Genomic DNA, 19637 nt, shown 5'->3' on the forward strand with positions numbered 1-19637 from the left:
GGGGGCGAGAGGGGCCGGGGGGCGTGGGTGGAGGGGAGGGGAGTGGACCCCGTCGGAGGGACGGGTGTTGGAACACTGTATGCCCGTAACCCAGTTATGAGTGGCTTTGTAAGTCATGGTGAATACATTTAAAAATTTTTGGTTTGGGGGCTGGAGAGATAGCACAGCGGGTAGGGCGTTTGCCTTGCACGTGGCCGACCCAGGTTCAAATCCCAGCATCCCATATGGTCCCCTGAGCACGGCCAGGGGTGGTTCCTGAGTGCAGAGCCAGGAGTAATCCCTGTGCATCGCCAGGTATGACCCAAAAAGCAAAAAAAAAAAAAAAAAAAAAAAAATTTTGGTTTGGTTTTGTTTTTAATATTAATTTTTTATTGGGCCCGAGCGATAGCACAGCGGGTAGGGCATTTGCCTTGCACGCGGCCGACCCGGGTTTGACCCCCGGCATCCCATATGGTCCCCAAGCACCGCCAGGAGTAATTCCTGAGTGCAAAGCCAGGAGTAACCCCTGAGCATCAATGGGTGTGACCCAAAAAAACAAAAAAAAAAAGAGAAATATTAATTTTTTATTTCATTAAATCACCGTGAGATAGAGCAATACAAAGCATGAACAAAGCTGTTCATGATTGGATTTTAGTGTTCCAACACTCATCCCTCCTCCAGTGTAATTTCTCCGCACCAATGCCCCAGTTTCCCTCCCAGCCCCCAAACCACCCCCCTCGGCCTGCATCTCTCTATGGCACCCACCCTCTCATTTTAGGCATTATGGTTTGCAGTACAGATGCGGAAAGGTTATCATGTCTATCCATCTACCTACTTTCAACACTCAGTTCTTACCCAGAGTGATCGTTTCCAACTAATGTTGAAATTTAAAAAAAAAAAAATTTTAATGCATTAGTTAAAACATATATTTGTTAAAGTTTAGGAAAAGGGGGGCTGGAGTGATAGCACAGCGGGTAGGGCATTTGCCTTGCACGCGGCCGACCTGAGTTCGATTCCCAGCATCCCATATGGTCCCCCAAGCACCGCCAGGAGTAATTCCTGAGTGTAAAGCCAGGAGTAACCCCTGTGCATCGCTGGGTGTGACCCAAAAAAGAAAAAAAAAAGAAAAAAAAGTTTAGGAAAAGGAGAGATGAAATGGTCAGTATGAAAAGGGCCCGAGCTCAGGAGTAACGGGGAACATCTGAAACTTCAAACCGGGCAGGAGGGTGGCTTTGCACCAGGCGAGGGGCGAGCACTGGGAGGTCTGCGCTGGCCCAGTGGGGGCCGATCCGAGGAGGAGACCCCGAGACCACCCGCGGCAGCCACCGTGGCCCACGGCTCCCGTTAGAATCCCCGACGCACCCGATTTGTGAGTAGTTCTTGTCATTCTGGAGGAAGATGTGCCGGCCTGCACAAAGCCGTCCCAGGCAGCAAGAATTGAAAAAAAAAGAAAAGAAAGAAAGAAAGAAAAAGAGCTGAAATAACTGAAATATCGTCAGCGGACTGGGGGGGAAATGCAGTGCCTCATTTTCGAGGAACGCTGTGTCAGATCCAAAGAAGGTGTAACAGTCATGTACTTCTTGGCAAGTTTGCCAGGAATTGTGTCAGTGGAAGAGAAATCATGGCCCGTCCGGCTCCGCCTTCCAGCAGGCTGAGCCGAGACGGGGAGGGCAGGGGCGGGGAGGGGGGCGGGGGGGCAGAGATGCCGAGAGCTGCTGCCCGTGCCCCCAGACCCTGGGACGGCCCGGGAAGGCGGGGCCTGACTCAGCCCCCGGGGTCCCTTCTCCCCCCTCCACGAGCAACGACACTTCCCCGAGGCCAGAGCAGGGCCCCTGTCCATGAGGGGCCGGGACAAGGCGGTCACCTCCGTGACGCCGAGGACACGTGACTGGACAGAGACTCCGTGCCATGCCCCCCTCTGCTCAGCGCTGGCCCGGTGACCTCCCCCCAGCAGCCGCGCCTGGCCGTGGAGACAGACGCGTGACATGCCCACACGGAAGCTGGGACTTCCCCGGTGCCTGTCAGAGCAGCACCCCTGTCCACTCAGGCTGTCACCCTCCCGTCCCCACTGTCCCCCGAGCCAGGTCCTGGGACTCGGGGTTCCCCCCTCACGGACGGCCTCTGCCCTCTCTGGCCTCCGCCCGGCACTCCCGGTCTCTGCCTTTTCCCTCTCCCCCCTGAGAATCGGGGGGCGCAGTGGCCTGGCCATGTAGGGAAGGACACGGCTCAAGGCAGCAGGAGGGCCCCGCCCTGGGCCGGCACAGCTGGGCCCTCTCACCCCTCGGGGCCTCGGGCAACTCGCTGCCTCTCCCTGTCACCTGAGCACCAGCCGAGCCGTGGGGTAGGTGCCAAGGCTGTGAGGAGCCCTGAGGAGGGGTGCAGGAGTCCATTGGAAGGGTGAGGTATCCCAGGGGAGGGGTGAGGTAGCCCAGGAGAGGGGTGCAGTATCCCAGAGGAGGGGTGAGTAGCCCAGGGGAAGGGCAGTAGCCTGGAGAGGGGTGAGGTAGCTAGAGGAGGGGTGTGGTATCCCAGAGGTGTGGTGAGGTAGCCCAGGGGAGGGGTGAGGTTTCCCAGGGGAGGGGCAGTAGCCTGGGGAGGGATGAAGTAGCCAGAGGAGGAGTGCAGTATCCTAGAGGAGGGGTGAGATAACCCAGGGGAGGGGTGAGGTAGCCCAGGGGAGGGGTGAGGTGGCCCAAGGGAGGGGTGAGGTGGCCCAAGGGAGGGGCAGTAGCCTGGGAAGGGGGCAGCAACCTAAGTGGCAGTGCAGGGGCCCTGGGCCTCACGCTGACAGGGCGGCAGCCAGGGGTGAACTCGGAGGGTCACTCCCACCCCCAGAGCCCGGGCCCATCCCCAGAACTCATGGCCTCAGAATGAGCACCGCTGGGTGTGGCTCCCAAACCAATAAATAAATAAAGCGGCTTGGGGGTGGGGTGGGGGTGGGGGTGCCAAATCTCCACTGGGCGATTCTCCACGCAGACCTGTGCTCAGGCGCCCCCGAGGCACACCTGGGGTCACAGCAGCCTGCCCTGTCTCTCTGGCCCCTGGGAGTGAAGCTTCCTCGGCACGCCCCTCTGCTCGCCGCCAAGGACGGTGTGTGCCTGGGGGTCAGGCTGCTGCCCCCTGCCCGCAGACCCTGCACCCTGCGTCTCTGCTGCGTCCCAGCCGCCCCCCTGCGGGATCCTCACGCAGGGCTGCCGACCTCTCCCCAAGGTCCCCGAGCTCCCAGAGGCGACCCTGCGGGGGCCGTGCTTGCTGACCCTGCCTCTCTCCCACAGGCCTCCTGGGCATGGTGGCCCACATGATGTACACGCAGGTGTTCCAGGTCACCGTCAGCCTCGGGCCCGAGGACTGGAGACCCCACTCCTGGGACTACGGGTGGTCCTTCTGGTAAGTGATCCGCGGGGCCCTGGACGTGCGGCCACTGTGCATATGTGTTGGGGTGGGGGCTCAGTCCTAGTAGGGGGCAAGGAAGGCGGGGCGGCCCTGCAGGGCTGGGGGCGCTCAGTAAACTCTGACCCCAGGCCCTGCTGACCTGGTTTACAGCCGCCCCGAGCCACGCACGGCTGTTCTGCTTTGAAATGTGAATCACCGTGAGATGATTTTGTGACGGGGGTGGGGGGGGGGTGGCTGTGCTTCGGGCAAGCTGCTGGGGAACTGGGGACCCCTGGGAGAGATTACCCCAGGGAGGGGCCGTGCCGGGGTGCAGGCCCAGCCCCTCAGAGCACAATGGGGAACAAAGGCGGCAGCCAGGATTCAGGGGCTCTGAGGGAGGGAGCGGCACCACCCTGCAGACGAGGCTGCACGCTGGCCCAGGGAACGCCGAGGGCTCAGGTGAGAAGGCAGAGCACCTGGCAGAGGTCATCCCAGAAAAGTCTCCCCGCATCAGTGCGAGCCCTCCCTGCGCACACCAGCCCCTGCGAGCGGAGAGAATGCCACGATGGACTTCAGGACAGGTTCGATCCAGCTGCCAAAAGCCTCAGGCTCCCTGGTGGTCTCCGGAGCAGGCTCTCTAGCGTGAAGTCCTGGGTGGGCTTTCCTCCTAGCATGGAGCACCCCTCTTGACTTCGTGGGCGGGGGACTCTGGCCCCCGGGTCCCAGCATAGGCCTGTCCCCTCCGGCTCCATTACCCCTGCAGGGGCGATGTCAGAGCCTTCTGGACTCCGCCTGGCCCGTCTCCATGCCTCGCACTGGAGTCCACAACGCCCCAAGTGGGGCAGGTGGACGTGTGGGTGAGTGGCCACACGTGGGCTCTGGCTGCAGCTCTGACTGGCGGGGGTGCTGGGCAGCTGGGTGCTCAGTACTGGGCACAGTACCTGTGCAGACGAGGACGGGGGAGGGTGGGTGCCCGGCCCAGGGTCCCCCAGCCTGACTGTGGGGGGCCCTGAGCCCCCGGGACTGAGCTGAGCCAGGGTGGGCCTCGGAGCTCCCCTCCCCTGATGCTGGGCCCCTCCCCGCCGGGCCCGGTTCTGCCGGACTATTTACGGGCGGCCCCCATTAGGGCTGATCCATTTCTCCTTGTCACGGAGCCCGCGAGACGGATCAGGCCCATTTTTCATCCCTCGCATTTGGGGCCTCGCCAGGGCCGTGTGCTGTCATCTCTCTTGTTTCATACGTGTGAGGCCATTTGTCACATCTCTGGTCCCGGAGCCCCTGCCGGCCCGGCCTCGTCTGAGGCCGGGAGCGAGCTGCTGGCGGCTGGCGGGGTGTCCGTGTCCTGGCGGGGATGGGCAGCGGCCCTGGACCAGCACACTCATGGCCGTGACCCTGCCCTTCTCCGGGCCTCAGTGTGCTCAGCTGTCAAATGGGGTCTCGGGGTTCCTGCCTCCTGGAAACAGAGTTCTCCCTGGACACACATCACAGCACCCCCGGGTGGTGGCTTCAGATACCAACAGGCTGATCCCGAGGGGGCTGGGGGTGTGGGTCTGTGTCTGGGCTGCGAGGTTCGGGCGTGGGGGTGTCCCCTGACGTCCCAGCTCCTCACATGCCAGTGTCCCAGAGGCCCGGAAGACTCTGCGGTGTCCCCGGGGATCCCAGCGGGCCCCCTGTCTCCCCCAAACGAGGGAGGGAGGGGGCTGGGCAGAGTGCAGTGAAGCGGGGGAGGCTGGCGGAGACGCCCCAGACCCCGCCCTGGGCGCGAGGGGAGACCACGCATATGCGCTTGGCGGGAGGGGGCGGGGAGGGGCTCTGGGCGCTGCGTGCAGAGAAGTCGCCAAGGTTGGGGGTGCGGGGCACGGGGACACGCGTTGGGGGGGGAGGGGGATCTTGGCGCCCCCCTAGCGGCCCGCGCACCCGCTGCCCGCACTGGGCGTGCCCCCGCCCTGCCTGCCCCTTCGTGGCCTCTGTGGCTCTGCTGACCCCAGGTCCAGGTCAGCTCCAGGCGCGGGGCGGGGCGGGGCGGGGTCCTTGGGCGGGGTCCTTGGGTGGGGCGGGGTCGGCAGCTCCCCCTGGACAGGGCCCGCCCCAAGCGGGTCCCCACACCCACAGAGGGAGCCTGTACCTGCACTGGCCCCCTGGCCCCTTCCCCGCGCCCGGGCACAGTCAGTACTGGATCGTGGCGCCCCCTTTCGGCGGGGCTCGGCGCTGCAGCTCGCCCCAGTCCCCCTCTGCGCCTCCCACGCCAGCGGCCCCCACTGCTGCTTGCTGGTTCCCACTCGCCATGCCCCCAGGAGTCCAGGTGGGACACCCCAGTGGCCATGCGCACTGCGAGCCGTCCTGGCGCCGCAGCCCTTGTCTCCTCCTGTCTCACAGGCGCTCAGAATGGAGAGGGACAGGCGCGGGCGCGGGCCCCCGGCACCCAGGCGTCCCGCGGAGCTTTATTCCTCTAAGGGGTGGAAGCCCAGAGAGGTCTGCGGTCTCACCCCGGCCACACAGCAAGACAGAAGCCTGCGGGCTGGGCCTGGGAGGGGAGCGCCTCGCCACTGGGTTTGGGGGCCCACCTGGTCCCCTCCGTCCCTCTCTGAACTGGTGGATACCGCAGACCCTTCTCACCCAGGGGACCCCAGCGTGGCTGGCATGGTGGCACCCTGGCATAGCTGGCATTTGGAAGTATCCTGGCATGCCTGGCATTGTGGCACCCGGCATGGTTGGCCCTGTGGCACCCTGGCATGCCTGGCATTGTGACACCCAGGCATGGTTGACACTGTGGCACCCTGGCGTGCCTGGCATAGTGGCAAACCCCGAGGCTGGCACGAGCACTGATCCCCTGCAGGAAGGTGTCTCCTGGCAGCACGGGGAGGCTGTGGTGCCCAGCAGGCAGCCGATGCCCGCTCTGCCCTCCTGGGGCCATGTTGCACCTCCTGGGCTCTGTCCCAGTGGGGCCACCCGGCCTTTTGTCCTCAGCCCTGGGGCCTGCAGACCTCAAGGCGGCACCCCCGTGCCTCCAAGCAGCTGCCCCCTGCAGTTCTGGATGACTCGGTGATGGCTGCTCCACACTCCAGCACCCTCCTTCCCTGCCCGCAGTGTCCACTCTGCGCTTTCGCTCCCCAGACCAGGCCAGCCGCCCACGTCCCTCCCCACACTGGCTCAGCAGTGCAGGCTCTGGCACCCGACTTTGCTGATACCAGTCTCTGGGCCGGGGGGGAGCGGCGCAGGGATTGTGGCGGTGAGGGGCACAGGAAAGGGGCGAAACTCTCAGTGGCAGTCAGGGCCCCTCACCACATTACAAACCCCCCAGCGGCACTTCATGGTTGGTTCGTTTGTCTTCATTGTGTCGGCGTTTCTTGGCGCTGCCAATGTTTAATGAGCACCTACTAAGTGCCAGCCCGACACGGGTGCCAGGGACACAGCAGTGAATAAAACAAAGCTTCTGTTTGGTGACACTAGCATTCTGGTGTGTGGGACGCAGTCCAGACCCTCTGGAACAAATGACAAGGATTTCGCTGCTACAGAGACAGAGCGACACGTGTCTGCTGTGCCTCGAGCCCGGGATGGCGCCAGTCCCCAGGTGTGACAGATAAAGCAGAGCCTTGGAGGGCTGAGACCAGCAGCAGCACCACGTCAGTGAGCACCGGTGCCTGAGCTCTCCCAGATGTGCACTAAAGGAGGCCGGAAATGGGCCGGAGTGATAGCACAGCGGGAGGGCGCCTGCCTTGCACTTGGTTGGTGGGTTTGGTTCCTGGCACGGTATCTGGGACCCTGAGCCCACCAGGAGCACTGTGTACAGAGCCAGGAGTAGCACTGTACACTGTCGTTCTGTTGCTCATCGATTTGCTCAAACAGGCACCAGTCACGTCTCCATTGTGAGACTTATTGTTACTGTTTTTGGCATATCCAATACACCACAGGGAGCTTGCCAGGCTCTGCCATGCAGGGGGGATACTCTCGGTAGCTTGCCGGGCTCTCCGAGAAGGGCAGAGGAATCAAACTCGGGTCGGCCGCATGCAAGGCAAACGCTCTACCCGCTGTGCTATAGTATTGCTGGGTTGGTTCCCTGATGCCCCCCAAAAGAAGTTAGAAACTCAGAGTTGCCAGAAGGCCTGAACCAAACCAAGTCTGCTGCAAGTGTGTTCTCTGCCTTGGCCCTGGATTACAAAACGGAGGGGACCAGGGGGTGGGAGGGGCAGGAGGCCCAGGTGTGTCATGAGGGCAGTGGTGGAGGGCCTGGGGCACTCTGGTGTTGGGAGAGGGGCGTCTACGATGGGCATCCGTGCCATGAACACCAGCACTATTGCAAGCATGTTACCTGAACAACAATAAAAATAACATTTAAAAACAATGTTAAAAATTGGGGCTGGAGTGATAGCACAGCAGGTAGGGTGTTTGCCTTGCATGCAGCCGACCGGGTTCGATTCTCAGCATCCCATATGGTCCTCTGAGCACTGTCAGGGGTGATTCCTGAGTGCAGAGCCAGGAGTAACCCCTGTGCATTGCCAGGTGTGACCCTAAAAGCAAAAATAAATAAATCAAATGAATTTTAAAAATAAAAACGATGTTAAAAATTAATAAAAGTCTGCTCTCTGTGGCCAGACGCACTGGGAAGGCGGGGGCTGTGACCGAGACAGAACACTCTTGGGGACACCTGAGGTCCCGTCGCCCTAGCCTGGGGCGAGAGTGACAGTACAGGGGGTAGCGTGCTTGCCTCCCGTCACTGCATATGATCCCCTGAGAACCGCCGGGAGTGCTCCCTGAGCACAAAGCCAGGAGTGGGCCCTGAGCACCACTGGGTGCGGCTCCTCCAAATAAGCAAACAAGCAAAAAGTAGGTTATACCCTCCCCAGGAGCGGGCGGCGCCTGGATTTCACCCCAGGAGTGAGTCCCTCCCCCCACTCCCCTTTCTGGGAGGTGCCAGAGAAGAGGCCTGGGGTCCTCACCCCCGGCATAGCAAGGAGCCCCAGAGCCCCGAGTTCCAGGGGGTCACGGAGGACCCTGGGCTCCCAACCACTCTGTACTGCAGGTCCCAGGGGAAAAGTCAAGCGTCAGAATTTCCAGCACTGCTGGTGGCCATAGCTTTGGCACCTCTGCCCTGGTGGTGGTGGGGGCAGCTTGGGAGGCCCTGAGGGGACAGCCCTGACCCTCCCGCTCAGGGTCACAGCCTCAGAGGCTGGGGTTGGGGACAGAATTCCAGAGCTGCCGGCAGCAAGCAGGAACCGCTCCACCTCGAACCCAGGAGGGTGACCTGTGGGAAGCCGGCACCAACCCTGCCCGGGCACAGGCAGGCACCCAGGGCTGCCCTCTCCTTGCCAGCTCCAGCAGGGGGTTAACCGCCATCCAGAGTTTCATTTAAAAACATCCCAAACATCAAGGCTGCGACTGAACATTCCCGCCGTGCCCAGAACAGCCAGGTCTCCGCTGAAATGAAAAAAGGAGAATAAAGCAGGTCCAATATCCGAGGGGATCTGATTTATAAGAGTCTAAAGCCGTTGCCACAGAATGTTTTAGCAAATAATTACTAACATGATTGCAGCAAATGAAAAAATAATGCCTCAGAAACGAAAGCTAAAAATCCCAGGGAAGAAATAGGAAGTTTCAGGTGAAGATCTCGATGCTATAAAGAAGTGGAAATGGTGAGGCTGACAAACAGAATAGCCAAACTAAAATTTCCGGCCAGGGAGATAGACAACCCGCGAACAGGCGCTCAGACCCGTGGTTCGTCCCTGGCACCATATACCACTTGCAACGTTGCCGGGTCTGATGGTTCTAGAGGCCCCCAGTCACTGCTGGGGTGGCCCCGGGGGGCTTCAGCATGACGGGGGGTGGGCAGCTCTGCAGCACCAGCCCTACTGTCGATGGAGTAGCCCCTGTCGGCCAAGAATCACAGGGAGAGGCTGAAGGGGGGCTTCTGGTGCCCTCAGCATGGCTTTGACTCACCCCCCCCCACACACACACACCACAATCCATGCAGGGCTCAATAGGGGAATGGAGGAGACGAAAGAAAACATCCATAAATCTGAAGGTAAGATGACAAAACTTAGCCACACTGAAAATAGAGATAAAATTGTTTGTTTTCAAAATGAAGGGAGCATGAAGGAGTATAATGAAAGAACTAAACATTGGACCAAGGTCAGACTAAATAGGGAGTTGAAAAAAGTGCTCAAAAAGAAAAACAATGGCTAAAAACCTGCCAAATTTTGTAGAAGACATAAACCTACAGAGCAAAGAAGCTGGGTGAATCTTCAAGTCGGGTGAATTCAAAGAAAGCCACGCCCTTAAACTGTTGTAGCACTGTATCACTGTCATCCCATTGTTCATTGATTTGCTCAAGTGGGCACCAGTAATGTCTCCATTGTGAGACTTGTTGTTGCTGATTTTGGCATACCGAATATGCCACGGGTAGCTTGCCAGGCTCTGCTGTGTGGGTGGGGTACTCTCGGTAGCTTCTGGGGCTCTCCGAGAGGGACGGAGGAATCAAACCCAGGTTGGCCGCATGCAAGGCAAACGCCCTACCCTCTGTGCTATCACTCCAGACCCCTTAAACCATTAAGATTGGAAAAACTAAAGTTTAAGGAAAGAGTGTTGAAAGCAATGAGAGATTCTTTTTTGTAAATCAACAATACATGAGCTGAGAGGAGAGTGATTGAAATGAGAGTGGATTTTGCATTGGAAACCATGGAATCTAGAAGGAAGTGTACATTTAATGACAATGTAAACTCAGAAACCTACAGCCAGCAAAACTATCCTACAAGAAAAATAAGGGGAAATAAGGACTTTCATAGATGGAGGAAGATAAAGAACATTTATTGCCAATGAATCTTCCCCGAAAGAGTGGCAAAAAGAAATTCTCCAAAGAGAAAGACAAATTTTATTTTTTATTTTATTTTATTTATTTTAATTCATTATGAGCCTTGAGAGTTTTAAAAGAAAGAATTCTAGAACATCAGGAAGGAAATTTTTTCCTTTTCCTCTTGAGTTTCCTAAATTTATGTTTGATTGCTGAAGCAAACACTATAATGATTTGATGTAGTCCTAAAAGCATTCAGAGAAGATATTTAAGGTAATTGTTAATAGAGGAAGTAAAAGGACATACATTGAAATAGCATTATTATATGAATTAATGCAGAAAAGATTTGACAAAATTTGACATTCACTCATGATTTGGAAATAATCACCCTCAGAAAACTAAGAATTAAAGGGAACTTCCTCAACTTGATAAAGTGCATGACAGGCAACCTTGTATTTAATGGTAAAAGACTAACTGTGTCTTCTGAGATTGAGAATGCCATTCTCATCCAACATAGTCCTAGAAACTCTTGCTAGTGCAATAAGGAATGAAAAGGAAATAAAAGACACAAGAATGGAGGGGGAATACCTATTTTTTTCTATATGTATCTGAAGATAGCATGAAGATGGCCTAGAAAAAAAGATAACTACAGAAAAATGAAGCCTAGACTGAATAAAATTTCATTATAGTGTCACGATACAAAATAAAAATTAAAAAATCAGTCAGAGAGAGAGGTTGGGGGAGGGTCAGTGAGCTGAACTCTAGGCTTTGCATGCAGAAGGCCCGAGTTTGTTCCCAGGCTCCTCTTAGTGGCCAAACACCACTAGGATCAACCTCCAAGCACTGAGCCCTGTCGAGCTTGAGAGGACCCAGAAAGAAAAAACAAAATTCCCCCAAGTCAATTCTATTGGTATAAATAAACAATGAACATGTGGGCAACACAATGAAAAAAAATCAGTACCATTGGCACTTGAAAAATTAAACACTCCGGCATAAACCTAACAAAGTATTTATAGGATTACCAAGAACCATAACACGCCAATGAAAGAAATCAAAGAACAAAGTGTCTCTAGAAAGATAAGACTATGTTCATGGTGAAGGTGGTAGTTTTCTTCGGGTGGTTACACAGGTTTAATGCAATCTCATTTAATTTAATGAGGCTCCAAAGTCTCAGCAATATTTCTTTATGCTTTTTTTTTTTCTTTTTGGGTCACACCTGGCGATGCACAGGGGTTACTCCTGGCTCTGCACTCAGGAATTACCCCTGGCTGTGCTCAGGGGACCATATGGGATGCTGGGATTTGAACCCGGGTTGATCGCGTGCAAGGCAAACGCCCTACCCGCTGTGCTATCTCTCCAGCCCCTATTTCTTTATGCTTTGATAATGTTTTTCACATACTTACAAGGACGTGTGAGAGAACTAGAATGACTAAAACAATTGGTAAGGAAGAATAAAGTGAGAGGGGTCAGACCACCCAATCCCAGCCTTCTCATCTGCCCGTGTGGCAGAGGCGGGGGGACAGATGCACAGATCATGAGACAGAGCAGGGAACCCAGAAATACACCCGCCCGAAGACGCCCACTGATAACTCACCACGTTGCAAAGTCATTCAGTTAGGGGAAATAACCTTTTCCACTGGTCTTGGCTCTATCGGACATTCATAGCGGACGAAGTAATACAGTGGGTAAGACACTTGCTTTGCCAACCCGGGTTCAATCCCTGGCACCGTATGTGGTCCTCCGAGCTCCACCAGAAATGATCCCTGAGCACACAGTCAGGAGTAAGCGCTGAGCACAGCTGGGTGTGACCCCACCACCTCATCCCCACCCCCAAATCCAGTCTCAAATGTGAAAAATAGGAGAAAGGCTTTGGGACCTAGAATTAGGCATCCTGGACGTGGCACCAAAGCGAAGATTAACTTAAACATGAAGAACACGTGATGGGGAAGGGGAAGGGGAGACACAAGGGAATTACAGGGTGCAAGGAGGGCTGGGGGCAACGGAACAGTGAGAGACAAAGTGCAAGTGGCAGGTCTGTGACTGAGGGGACGGCAGCCCCTTGTCCTAGCAGGGTCTGCCAAGGTCCGGCTTTGAGTCTACTGTCACATGTTGGTTCCTGAACCCGACTGATGTGACAGGAGGCCAGGTGACACTTTCAGGCACGCACCTGCAATGGTGGGGCTGAGACCAGCCTGGCTTGAAGGAGGGGATGGGGTGTATGACGGTGGGGGGTAGGGAGGTGGGCGGTGATCCTTAACAGACTAGATGCTGATTGGACAAAGCCAGCCCGCCTCTTCATTCTCCATCACTGGTCCCTGCGTTGCCATCAGATACTCAGTCCTCATCCAATCACCAGCACAGGAGGAGGTGGGCCCTTAGGTGGACAGGGCTGGAGGGGTCAGGAAGGACTGTAGCCCACAGCACGGCAGCGAATCCGAGCACTGGGAGGGTCGAGTCAGCCCTGTCACGAAATAGCAGGGGCTCAGGCCTGGGTCTGGCCATGGGGCCTGGCTGGACAAAGGCTCGGTTGTTCTCAGGTGTGCCCTGCTTCCCCTTCTGGCTGCCCTGAGGCCGAGAGCACTGTGAGCCCCCTGGGGGACGGACGGGAGGTGAGGTCAGTGCACTGAGGTAGGGGGCAGGGGCTGGAACCAGACTGGGTGTGACCGGATCCAGGCGGGCACCCCACTTCCGGCCCCAGGGCTCTGCATAGTCCAGGGCAGAGGAACTGGGCAGGTGCCCTGGGCTCCACACCGCCTTCCCTGATGGAGTCAGGACAGACTCTGCACTCTGGGGTGGCCCCTGCGGGGGGGCGCATCCCGGGGACCCCCGGGATGGAGCAAGCAAGCGTGGACCGACAGAGAGGGGAGCTCAGAGATGGGGAGAGGCGAGCGGGTGACGCTGGCCATGGCCACTGGGCCCAGGGGCTGGCGTGGGGGACCGGGCGGCAGGAGAAAGCTGTTGTCCAGGCCACACTCGGGAGAAGGTCATTGAGTCTCCTGGAAAACCAGCTTCAGGACTCTGACCCCCCAACGACTCCATCCTCAGCTCCTACCCTCATGCCCCCAATTCCAGCCGCCCCCAAGCCTCCCACCTCTGGGGGGCGCTGCCTGCTGCATGCTCCTCTCTGCCTTCGCTCATGCTCTGCTCGCTCCAGGGTGTTTTCCTTTCCACCTGAGGCTGAGTCGCAGGGTCCTGCTGAGGCCAGCCCCCCGCTGGGCCGCCCGTGCTCGCCTTGCAAACTCCAGTAGGTCCCTCCCAGCTCTGAAGGGCAGGTGAGGGGCCAGGTCTGTCCCGGGGCTGTTGCCCAGCCCGGCCCTCGGTCACCGTGACCCTCTCTCCTCTCCTGGCAGCCTGGCGTGGGGCTCCTTTACCTGCTGCATGGCGGCCTCGGTCACCACGCTCAACTCCTACACCAAGACGGTCATCGAGTTCCGGCACAAGCGCAAGGTCTACGAGCAGGGCTACCGGGAGGAGCCGACCTTCAGGGACCCCGAGGCCATCAAGTACTTCCGGGAGAGGTCAGTGAACTCACCCCAGCCCCAGCGCCAAAGCCAGGGTGCGGGGTCTCATGGAAGTGTCTCTGGGGGTGAGGGGTGGCGGGGGCAGGCAGGGTGAAGCCGGAACTGGGTCCCACTGTGTTGACATTTCCAGGATCTTTGAATGTTTCGCAGGATCTGAGCTGGGCTTGTGTCATCAGGGCCTGAGAGACCAAGAAGGGAGCTGAGTGTGGATGTTTGCCCTCTGACCCCGTTTCTGAGTGTGGATGGTTGCCCTCTGACCCCGTTTCTGAGCACCCAGAGTCTGGCCCCAGGCTTTGTTCTTGGGTTCTGTCCCTGCTTGGCTGGAAAGGACCGTGAGAAGGACTAGTTGGGGCTCCTTAAGGTCAGCGGCTTCATCAGACTCCAGGGTCCCTGTAGCCCAGTTGGGAGTCAGGGCAGCAACAGAGACCAGAGGGTGCAAATATGTAGGCTTGGGTGCAAGGGAGCCTGGCAGGGTGGGTAGATGGGTGGGTGAGTGGGTAGGTGGGTGAGTGGGTGGTAGGTGGATGGGGTGCTATGTGGATGGAGAACTGGGTGGATAGATGGATAAATGTAATGGTGGAATGATGGATAGGTGACTGGGTGGATGGATGCATGCATAGATGAATGGATAACTGGATGAGTGGAAAGGTGAATAGTTGGATGGATGGATAAAAGAATGGATGGATGGATGGATGGATGGATGGATGGATGGATGGATGGATGGATGGAAAGGTTGGTAGATAACTGGTGACTGGGTAGCTGGATGTATAGACAGATGGATGGGTGAATGGATTGATGGATAAATGTATAAATGGATGAATGGATGGATGCATGGATGTATGGATAGATGGCTGGATGGATAGATGAATGGGTGCCTGGATAGATGGTTGATTGGATGGATGGATGGATGGGTGGATGAATGCATGGCTAGATGGATGTATGGATGTATGGATAGATTGTTGGTTGCATGGATGGATGGTTGGATGGATGGAGGGATGGAGGGATACATGGCTAGATGGTTAGATGGATCAATGCATGGATGCATGGATAGATGGTTGGTTGGATGGATGGTTGGATGTATGGATGGTTGGATGTATGGATGGATGTATGGATGGTTGGTTGGATGTATGGATGTATGGATAGATCGTTGGTTGGATGTATGGATGTATGGATAGATCGTTGGTTGGATGGATGGATACATGGATCGATGCATGTATGCATGGATAGATGGTTGGTTAGATGGATGGATGGTTGGATGGGTGCATGGATGGCTGGGTGGATGCATTGATAGATGTTTGGATGCATGGATAGATGATTGGAAGGATGGATGCATGGATGGATGAGCTAAAAAGAGGCACATAGATGAATAACATTTCTGGGACCATTTCCAAAAAAACTGTCCATTGCCAAATCCTTATTGCAGAGTCTGCTTCTGGGGGAACTGACTGTGCGTACAATACTGGATCTCAGAGGCATAAAGTTGCCAGGTTCTCAGGGCTAACCAGAGATGAGAGGAGAGGGGCAGAAGGCCATGGTCTGGGCAGCACTGAGGAGCTGGCCTCCGCAGAACCACAGGGTAGGGCCTGGACTAGCTGCCTGCCCTGTCCGGATTCCTCTTATCTCCTCTATCATGAAGATCTTCTTCCTGTCCCTTGAGCATTGCGAGGCAATCCCTACCCCGGGTCCTTTGCACTTGCTGTGTCCTGGAATTCTCAGCTGGCTCACTCAGTCTCCAGTCCCATTTTTGGTGAGACCTTCCTCAATCATTTGCTCTCTAATTCCTGGTCCCTTCTTAGCCCCGTGCTGGTTTTTGGAGCAGCTGCCACCTGCCATTACTTGTAATCTATCGTCTGTTTGACCCTAAGCTCCACCATCGGAGGGCTCTGCTACCTGGCCAGGCTCCCTGGAGGTGCTGGTCAAACTGGCTGCTGGGGGGAGCTCCCAGACCTCCCCTCTGGGCTCTCTTACCCAGCTGGAACCCCACCAGGTGTCCAGATGTGGGTCCGGGGGTGGATGGGCTGTGGGCAGGGAAGAGCCTGCGAGTGTGGTGCACTGGGTCCCTTGGCAGGAAGGGGCGGGCACGGCTGGGCCAGGGAGCTGCCGAGTCGGCAGGCTGGTTGTGGGCGTGCGACTCCTCGGGCCGAGGGCGCGGGCTCGAGTCAGCAGGCTGGCATCCCAGCACCGCCCTGGCTGTGGCGTGCGACTCCTCAGGCCGAGGGCTCCGGCTCGTTTCGCTGAGGCAGGCTCCTCGCTGCTCCCCTTCGGCTCATCCTTCGCGGGTGCCCCAGTTTGAGAGGTGCTGCGAGGGGGAGAGGGCGGAGGCCCCGCCGCTGAGCAGGGTAAGACTGTGCAAACCCAGCTGGAACATTCTGCAGACGGGGCCACCTCTCACGGCCATGCTCTCTGAGGAGAGCCTTTCCGCTTAGCCGAGCTGTCCTAGTTCAGCGTCGCGCCTCCCCGCCCCCGAGAGCGCAGAGCGGGGCGGGCCTCTGCCCAGGGCCAGCCGGCCCCTAAGCCCAGCCTCTCCCTCGGGAGTGGGGGAGCAGAGGACAGCACAGGGGGGCCCAGGCCCGAGTGAGCCCCCGGCCCGTCCTCAGCTGTGAGCTCGCACCCCTCTGAGCCCCGGCCGAGAGCCCAGAGCTCTGCGGGCCCAGGGAGGGTCCGCGGGGGCTGACCAGGGGGACCCAGGCACGGTGTCCGACAGGTGACATCTGTGTGCATGAGGAAGCATGGCAAGAGCGTGTGTGCATGTGTGAGCCTGTAGGTGAGTGTGTGTGTGTGTATGTGTGTGAACGTGTGTTCGAGTCTGCAGGCAAGCGGATGGATCGATGTGGTCGGTATGAATGTGTGAGTGTGGCGGACAGTGCATGAATGTGTGTGTGCAAGTACATAAGCGTGTACACATATGTGTGTGGTGAATGTATGATTATCTTGTGAATGTGTGTAGATGTCTGTGTATGTGTAAATGTGTGTGTGAGTGTATGTGTGTATTCTGTGATTGTGCTAAGGTGTTAAGGTGTGTGTACACATGTGGATATGTATGTACATGTGTGAGCACACGAGTGAATTGTGTACACGTGTGTACGTGTGTGAGTGCTTGCATCACATATGTATGTGTGAGTGAATGTGAGAGTGTGCTTGTTGTGAGTGTGCGTGTGACTGTGTGGCAGTGTGTGTGTGACTGTATAACTATGTGTATGTAGTTGTGAGTGTGTGGCTGTGTGGCTATATATATGTGACTGTGTGGCTGTGTATAACTGTGTGTGTCACTGTATATGTGTGACTGTGTGTGTGATTATGAGTGTGTGACTGTGACTGTGTTACTGTGTCTGTGTGTGTGTGTGTGTGTGTGAGAGAGAGAGAGAGAGAGAGAGAGAGAGAGAGAGAGAGAGAGAGAGAGAGGGAGAGAGAGTGCCACCATGGCCGGAAAGAGCTTCAGGTTTGGTGTTCAGTTCCGGATGGGGGCAGCTTCGGGGACGAGGAGTCAGTATTAAGCACACAAGCACTTGCTGGTTCTCCCCTGCACAGAAGGTTCTGGAAGCAACCGAGGTAGCACCAGCCCTCAGCAGCCTCTCCTTCCTGTGCTCAGGCGTCCCTTGGTCACTCTGCATCCTCTGGAGGAGGGTGGGGGAAGGGGGAAGGGCAGGGCGGGAGAGGGTCTCGCACTGGGCTATAGACACAGTGTCTGAGCTGGGCTGGGGCCGGGTCCAGTGCAGGACAGTGGGGCTGAGAGCGGTGTGTGTGTGTGTGTGTGTGTGTGTGTGTCCCATGGTGGCAGTTTCGGCGGGGAGGACACCGAGCAGGCTTCTCTCTGGGGCAGAGGGAGCAGCGGGCGGGGGGGGAGGGGGCGTGTGCTTGGTGCAGAGAGGGCAGAGGGCGCCTGGCCATGGGAAGCCATGAACCAGCCCTGAACGGGGAGAACAAAGCCCAGAGGGACACGGGCAGGCTGCCCAGGAGGGCCGGGCACCCCCCTGGCCCTGACACCGTACTCGGGCGCGTGGTTTAAGCCGTGGGTCCCTGGGAGTCGGGGGCACTGGAGACGTCCCCCAGAGCAGCTGTGGGGTCGGAAGCAGAACCGCGGGGGCACAGGCCGGCACAGGTGGGAGCCCAGAGCGAGGGCTGGGCAAAGGTGGGTCCTGTCGTCCTGGTCAAAGGTCCGGGTTGGAATCTCCGCGCCCGCCAACGCTGCCCGGGCCTCCAAGCCGCCTCTCCCGGGTGGTGTTTGTCATTTTCCAGCAACGCGTTTTAATTGCGTTGTATTTAAAGGAGAAGGAGCCCAGGGAAATGAAGGCAGGGCCCTGAGCGCCCTTTATCACAGAGAAGAAGGCACGGGGGGAGGGGGGCAGGGGGGGGGCGGGCACAGACAGACGCGTCACAGGGTCCGGCCCCTGCCTGGCCTGAGCCACTGCGGCTGTGTTTGACCCTGGGAGGAGGGAGGCAGGTTCTGGGGGGAGGGACTGGAGGCGGGGGGCTCTGGCTCACCCTCAACCTGAACGGCCCAGCCCTGCCCCTGGGCGGCGGGGGTCTCTGGAGGGGAGCAGAACCCCGTCCCCTGATCATTCCCAGGGCCACCCTGAGACCCCTGCCAGCCAGCAGGGAGGGGCCTGATGCCCGCCCCGCCTGCCAAGGCACGGTCCTGTGTGTCGTGGCCCAGATCTGGGAAGGGGGTCGCGAGAGGGGGAACCGGTGACCCCGGACGGAGCTCGCTTCATCTGAGGCTGTTCCGGCTGGGGAACAGTGAGGCTGGGACGGCAGCACCAAGCGCCCGGCGCCTCCCACCTGCAGGGGTGACGGTCAGGACACTCACGCTCGCTGCAGGGGGCGAGGGAGGGGGGTCCGAAAAAGAGCAAAAATGTCTCCACTCAAAGATGCACGGGACGGCGGCCACCGGCCCTTGGCACCGGACCCCACCCACCTGGTCTCTGGTCCCGCCCTGTAGTCGCAGGCCACACGGGCTACCTGTGGGCAGGTGAGGGCCGGGCGGTTTTCTGGGCACAGAAGTGGGGGTCGGAGGGGTTCTCCGCCGCCCGATTCCTGGCGGTGTGCTAGCCTGGTGGCCTCGACACAAACAACCAAGGGCAGAGCCTGAGGGGACATTTCTCTACACCGGGGGCCGGGACAAGGCCACTGCCCGAATGCTCAGGGGACAACAGGTGCCTGGTGGGGACAGCTGTGTCCTCAGTGCCCCCTGGGAGGGTTCTGTGGAATGAGCTGTGAACCAGGTGGGCGCCCGGACGCTCAGCGTGGTGTGTGACCACCAGTGACTGAGGCCGGGGCCATGGCCGGAAGAGGGGTGACGAGAAAGGGGGCCCTGGCGGGGTGTCTGCGTGGGCAGGTCCAGGGGGGTGGCCGTGGAAAGGAAGGGGGGGAGCAGAGAAGGCCCGAGCCGGGGGCCGCTGAGCCCCGCCTGACCCCCACCTGCCCCACCTGGGCCTCTCAGGAGGGGGCGTGGGCACGGGATCATTTCCCAGGGAGTCGAGTGATGCTTCTGCAAACATGGGCCCTGGCCCGTGGGTTTCTGGGTTGTCATGTGACGGGGGGGGCCTGTGGGGGTTACTGCCCGCCAGGGAAGGGGTCGGGGGCGCTCTCCAGGCTGGGACCGCATCATGGCCTATGGCTGGTTCCCCTCCCACCCAGGTTCCCGGCCCAGCCACGGGGCAGCTCCTTCTGGAGTGCAATGGCCCTGCGAAAGGCAGGGGGAAGAAGCACGTGGGTTCCAGAAGCTTCCCCGTCGGAGGGAGGAAGCAGAACGGCAGAGCAGGAGGCTGGCTGTGGCTCTGGTGCAGAAGGGCGGCAGGAAAGGTTTTCATTCGCTTGAGAAAAGTGCCAGAGAGGCTGGGGGGAGAGTACACTGGAGTGACAGCGGGAAGGGCGTTTGCCTTGCACGCGGCCGACCCGGGTTCGATTCCCGGCATCCCATAGGGTCCCCGCAGCACCGCCAGGAGTAATTCTTGAATGCAGAGCCAGGAGTAACCCCTGAG

General features: G+C 58.3%; 1 protein-coding gene across 1 annotated transcript in view; it reads left to right on the plus strand.

Annotated features, from left to right (window-relative positions):
• Positions 1–19637, plus strand: part of GSG1L (GSG1 like) — a 149992-nt gene that overhangs the window by 121922 nt on the left and 8433 nt on the right. Inside the window, exons 4-5 of the mRNA XM_055135757.1 lie at positions 3255–3366; positions 13486–13653. Of these exons, the coding sequence (XP_054991732.1) occupies positions 3255–3366; positions 13486–13653 (280 nt within the window). The remainder of the gene's footprint in view (positions 1–3254; positions 3367–13485; positions 13654–19637) is intronic.

The sequence above is a fragment of the Sorex araneus genome, chromosome 4 (assembly GCF_027595985.1).
Source record: "Sorex araneus isolate mSorAra2 chromosome 4, mSorAra2.pri, whole genome shotgun sequence".
Lineage (NCBI taxonomy): Eukaryota > Metazoa > Chordata > Mammalia > Eulipotyphla > Soricidae > Sorex > Sorex araneus.